The sequence below is a fragment of the Octopus bimaculoides genome, chromosome 9 (genome assembly GCF_001194135.2).
Source record: "Octopus bimaculoides isolate UCB-OBI-ISO-001 chromosome 9, ASM119413v2, whole genome shotgun sequence".
In the NCBI taxonomy this organism is placed as follows: domain Eukaryota; kingdom Metazoa; phylum Mollusca; class Cephalopoda; order Octopoda; family Octopodidae; genus Octopus; species Octopus bimaculoides.
Window position 1 is genome coordinate 31,268,896 of NC_068989.1, and position 6,141 is coordinate 31,275,036.

The following is a 6,141-nucleotide window of genomic DNA, read 5'->3' on the forward strand; positions in this document are numbered from 1 at the left end:
GGGGTCAAACGGTCGAATCTATTCAACCATGTTTTAAGTCTTTAGCAACATCAATTACAAAGAACTTGGGAGTGGTACTAAAAGATGGAGAGAAGTATTGACAGGCAGAAACTGGGTGGGAGCTGTCTTCAATAATTCAAGTAATGCTATATATTCAAAATGAACCATACATGCTGGTTTTGTTGTTGTTATTGTGTCACTTACTTTTTTGTATTTTGACGCTACTTGCCTTCAGAACTCCCCAGGGAATTTTATGCTAGCTTCATCACTTTTATTTATTTATATATTTATTTTTTTCTTTGTTTTGAAACGAGATCAAACTTCAGCATTTTATACTGATACATTTTAGACACTTTTTTCTGCAACTGGTAAGATTATGTAGGGGGTGCAAATTTTGATCTTGCACCCCCTGAAAATTCTAGGGGGTGCGGGTGCACCCTCTGTTCCCAGGCCCTTGCTTCTGACATGAAATTTTTCATTTGTGCACAGGAATAGAGGCATCACCTCCCACTGAAAGGCTTTTGTCAATACTGCATTAGTTTTGGCAGGGAAAAATAAAGTTGGATACTTTTTAAACACACCCCATAGATAAAACTAAGTCTAAACTGATTAAATTTAAATTCCTTGTATTATGTGGCATTAATGTAATCATCAAACTGAAAGGTGTCCGATGTTCTACAACAATTCAAAATTGTTCTTTGAATATTTCTAGTGTGCTCCTGAAAAATAACCTAAAGAAAAGACTTCAGTCAAGTCAAAATTTTTGACTTAAATTATAAACAGAGAGAATCAGCTAATGATTTCCTACTAAGGCTCAATACATATGCTTCTTTATATATGTCTAAAAAATGTAAGATGACTCAGAAGCAGAGCTTATGATTTTTTATTATTATTAATGGAATCAATTGTGCTCAAGCAAAGATAAAGATTCTCGGACTTGGTTAGCCTTGTTGTAGGTTTTTATGCAGAAGCATTTTGCATTACAACAAAGATCCTTAACTGTTGTAAATCGGACCTCTTCAGCAAACTCTGCAGGAGAAAACCACTGTATTCTACTATGACTGCCCAGTATGAATCCCAAACAGTCTGCTGATGAGGCAGTGATTTTGAATATTAATTGTGCAACAAATGATAATTTCATCATCTAGTTAGGAAGCTGTGCAATGAGGCACGAATGTCTGGCCTGGGTTTTAGAAACATTCATTTTTCACTAACTGAAATACCTCATTTGCATATTCCATGACTACAAATGATAATAGTATGTAAACGACCGCGTGGAAGGAGAAGTGACGAGAATGGCTCCTTTAGTACATCGCATGGTCGACACAAACAAAATATGAAAAAAGATAAATGAGTATAAGTGCCAGAAGGAAAAGAGAGACACAACCGGGTAGAATGTTTAAGAGAAGATTTAATTGATAGGTTAGCATGTGTGACTGTGTGTGCGTCATATATGCATAATAATAGACAGGCCGTTATGTATACAAAGTGTGTGTGTACAAACATGGATGTACGCGTGTGTGATAAGTACAGAGCATAAAAAGAGTCTACAATATGATGTTAAAAGAATGTTCAGACACAAGGATGATAAATACCAGTTTGTAGTCAAGGTACACAGTAGTTGAAGTGCTGTATCAAGAAGTTGTGGCTGCAATGCAGAGCCGGTTGAGGTACTGTCATATAAGAAGTTGTGGCTTCGATGCAGAGCCGGTCTTGTTACAGAAGGTTGTCACAGGTTGTATTCGCTGTTAACCACGGTGAAGTAATTCACAAGCAGTGTAGAGATAGAACCTGTGTGAGCATTGCTGGTTGGAGTGTACATAGAGAGATGATGTTGATGTTAAGAGGATGGAGGTGACAAAGAAAGAGATGGCCGTATGCTGTTGCAAGAGTGTTGATGAGTCTCCATGTGGCTGCTGTTGTGTTGTCGCTGGAACTGGCTATGTGCTCTGTGGTCAGTGGTTAGACCTCAAAAGGTCTGGAACCGAAAGACCTCGAGACGGTGTGAAGCTAGCGTTTTATACAATGCAGTCGGCGCAAACTGAGGTTAAGAAGACACTGTCTCATGTGACCTTATCTGAAGGCTGCGATTGGTTGGATTGCATCTTGGTGTACAATAGGGCAAGAGACAAATTGCGCCAATACCAACCAATCAGAGTAGTGGACACAACAGGGTCCAAAAGGGCGGCCAAAGGCTAGCTGTTATCTACTACGTCCGTATTTATGTATATATAACAGAGAGAGAAGTTTCCCTTAAGTTGTACGCTACAAGTAGTTTGCTGATTGAACTGATTGATCCCAGCTATCTACACAGTATCAAGAGATATTTACCAATGACTCAATAAGTTCATCTGCTGAAATCAGTCACATCCACAATGCTGCATCTCATGATTTCAATGTAACCTGGCCCAGGTGGTTACATGGTATTCAATCCATAGCTGGGTCCCTGACAATGAATGCATGAAGCTTAGTGGTTAATGTATTCAACTCACTATCATATGGTCTTGAGTTTGATTCCCAGGAGCATGTTGTGTTCTTGAGCAAGACACTTTATTTCATGTTGCTCCAGTCCATTCAACTGGCAGAAATGAGTTGTACCTGTAATTCAAAAGAGCTAGCTTTGTCACATTCTGTCTTGCTCTGAATCTCCTTGAAAACTAAGTTAAAGGCACACATGTCTGTTTAGTGCTCAGCCATTTGCATGTTAATTTCATAAGCAGGCTGTGCCATTGACTGAATCAACTGGAACACTCATTGTAGTAACTGATGAAGAGTCAGGCAGGGGATCCTGACATGTGCTACACTCCAGATCTGAGTAGACTTGGGAACAATAATGGCTAAGAGGTGGTTCCACACTGCACAAAAAACCTTGGAACTTCCAAAACAAGGTTCCATTACTGGATTAAGTTTAGAATCAGCCAGGGCTAGATAATTTACACTGAGTTAATTGCAAATTGAACAGATACCAAGTTGCTGCTTGAATATACAATCACCTGTAATATTTCTGGCAGGTCTATCTGTCCTTTCTATCCTATTCCTTAACCATGTGGTTATTGAGGCATTCATTGATGATGTCGCACCAGGTTTCACTCCAAATTACTTCAAGCTCAGTCTCACTGGTTCTTCTCTTTTGAGAATATACATCAGTCCCCTGAAATTACTGATATTCTACAAAGCTCAAGTTACACTCATAGCATAGTACAACTCTCACATTCTCATACATGGGGCAGTGATGCTGCTGCTGCATGTATAGACATCCTTGATCATACCCAGAAAAGGGCTACCCAACTGACTAAAGTTATTCACAAGCATGTGGTCTCTTGTCTGTGCCTTTTCCACAGCTGTAATGATTTCTGTTCCTTGGAGCTAAATGAGCTTATCCCACTGCTACCCTGGAATCCTCAATTCACTTATCTCTCCTGCTCTCTTCAGTCTTGTGCTCACCCATTCAGGTCCCATAGCTATCTGTCCTTTCTTCCCATAATGTCAGACCTCTAGAATTCTCTCTCTGGTCATATCTTTCCTGCTGATGTTGAATCATAAAGATTAAAAAAAAAACATGAATCTCACTAGTCTTGGAGGGTCTCTGAAGGTCATGGGGCTGCCTCTTCCTCCAGACCCAGAAACTAGAAAAAAAGAAAAACTCCAGTTGCTAACAGACATCACCAGTACACTTTTTAAACATTAGTAATTATGTCAAGAAGTCATGGAAGTGGTCATAGAAATCTATAGGCCTGTTGTGTGCAGTGAGTTACACTGCTCATGGCTTTTTCACAACTTTTTTGACTGTCAGTAATAATAACTGGGTGGGTGGGTTAAAATGATTAATATTCTGCTTGAATTGTTACCATTTGGAGGGAACAGATATTGAAGCCATGGAACACAATACATGTAGGGTGCAGGCAGTATTTGTTCGTAATTTTCAACTGCTGATTTTATGCATATATATTTTACTTTCATTGCTGGTCTTTCTCTTCTTAAAAACAATAACCATTTTTGCTTTATTTTTTTGCAGAATAATTTACTATGGAAAATTTTGAACCCTCATTTTGTGGAAAAGGCATGTAGTCATCCTTGATCTGCACTGGAAGGACAAACAGGAAGATTTCAGACTTCCTCAAGGTCTGCAGAAAGATGGTGGAAGAGATCAGAAAGGAGCTGGAAAATTTAAGATTCAACTATGAAGTGACAGCAGAGAGGAAAACCCATGACCGACAATCTGACGCCATCAGAACACCAGCAGAAATCCAGGAGATCATCAACAATGATCTCAGCAAGTCAATGCATGCTATTGCACTGGGAGGTGTGAATAAAAAGCTCATCAGGCTGGTTGTGCATGAGGATATTTGCTACTTTTCATACAAGATGAGGAAAGAACAATTTCTGTCCAAGGCAATGCAGGAAAAGCCACTCAAGTACACTAAGGAGCTGATCAACACCCACTGGAGCCAGACATGCTGTGGTTCTTCTCTGATGATAAGAATTTCTGTCAAGATCAGAAGATCAACTTCCAGAACAACAGGTAACTCACTGTCTCACCCAAGGATGTTCTCAGAGCCATGCAGACAAAATTTCCAATGACAATGACGGTCTTTGGTATCGTCAGCAGTGAAGGTGACGTCATGCCACCCTACTTCTTCCCAGAGAACCTCAGGTTGAACATTGACAGCTACATCTGTGTTCTGAGCAAAGTGGATTGGGTAGCTACAGGGAGGCCATATATGTGAAAGCAAGACTCTGTGCCTGGCTGTTAGAGAAAATTACTTTGATCACACAGCACCTGACATTTGGCCTCCCAACTCACCTGAATGCAACCCTACCAACTTCTTTGTGTGGTGTGTGGTGGAATGAGAGACCAACAAATCCAGCTGCAACATGAAGGACGAGCCTCAAGGTCCTAAAACAGGAGATAGTGATGAAAGCTTGTGGCTGGTTCCAAGGTCACCTGGAGGCTGTCATCGAAGCCAAAGGCAGGTTCATTTAGGAATTGAAATTTAAATGAAGAAAAGTATTAATTAGTGACTATTGAACAGATACTAATAAATAACATATTACATACACATCAAGGTCAACTGGTGCAGTCTGTGGAACATTCAGGAATCTTTTTGGTCCACTGATGACATCAACAATAGGGTTGAGGAAGCAGGAAGGAACTGTAAAATATTTTAGCAGGTAAAAGATAAATAACTCAACAAATTTTGGTTCCTTCAAAAAGCAGTATTTAATTTCAGATTCGGTAAATTATTAAACTGAAAGCAGATTTATATAACTTCATAAGAAGCTAAATCTATTGTGAATAAAATTTCAAGATATAATACTTATTACCTACTGCTAGATTAATTGAGAATAAAGTGTTATATTGAAGATGTACAGAAACATAAATAATGAATCATTAGTCATTTACCTTCCCCCTATATTTCATCTCTGTTTAGGTACAGCTTAGTGAAACATCTTTTCTATGATAGAAGTTTCAATATTGATAATGTGTTAGTAATTATAACTTGCTAATTAGAATGTCTGGTAATAGGTACTGTTGAAATTACAACTATTCTTAATTACAACTGTCAGTAATCAAAATTGCACCAATTACTGGGAAATGCAACTTTATAAACTGTGGGTTTGTTTTTTTTCTTGTGCAGGCATGGCTGTGTGGTTAGAAGCTTGTTTCCCAACCATATGGTTGGGAATATATAAATATATATATATATATTCTTTTATTCTTTTATTTGTTTCAGTCACATGACTGCAGCCATACTGGAGCACTGCCTTTAGTCAAACAAACTGACCCCAGGACTTATTCTTTGTAAGATTGATACTTATTCTATTGGCCTCTTTTGCCAAGTTATACTAAGAACTGCTAAGTTACAGGGATGTAAATACACCAATATCGGTTGTCAAGTAATAGTGGGAGGACAAACACAGACACACAAATACATACATACATATATACGATGGGCTTCTTTCAGTTTCCGTCTACCAAATCCACTCACAAGGCTTTGGTCGGCCCGAGGCTATAGTAGAAGACACTTGCCCAAGGTGCCACGCAGTGGGACTGAACCCAGAACCATGTGGTTGGTAAGCAAGCTACTTACCACACAGCCACTCCTGCACCTATGTATGTATATATATATATATATATAT

General features: G+C 38.9%; 2 protein-coding genes across 3 annotated transcripts in view; one reads left to right on the forward strand and one right to left on the reverse strand.

Moving 5' to 3' along the window:
* The window catches only part of LOC106881348 (uncharacterized), a 51,325-nt gene that overhangs the window by 15,961 nt on the left and 29,223 nt on the right, over positions 1-6,141 (reverse strand). For both annotated transcript variants that reach the window (XM_052970556.1, XM_052970555.1), the window contains exon 2: positions 5,060-5,153. In XM_052970556.1, coding sequence (XP_052826516.1) covers positions 5,060-5,153 — 94 coding nt within the window. The remainder of the gene's footprint in view (positions 1-5,059; positions 5,154-6,141) is intronic.
* The window catches only part of LOC128248714 (uncharacterized), a 16,243-nt gene continuing 14,098 nt past the window's right edge, over positions 3,997-6,141 (forward strand). Inside the window, exon 1 of the mRNA XM_052970557.1 lies at positions 3,997-4,522. Within this exon, the coding sequence (XP_052826517.1) occupies positions 4,135-4,522 (388 nt within the window). The 5' untranslated portion in view covers positions 3,997-4,134. The remainder of the gene's footprint in view (positions 4,523-6,141) is intronic.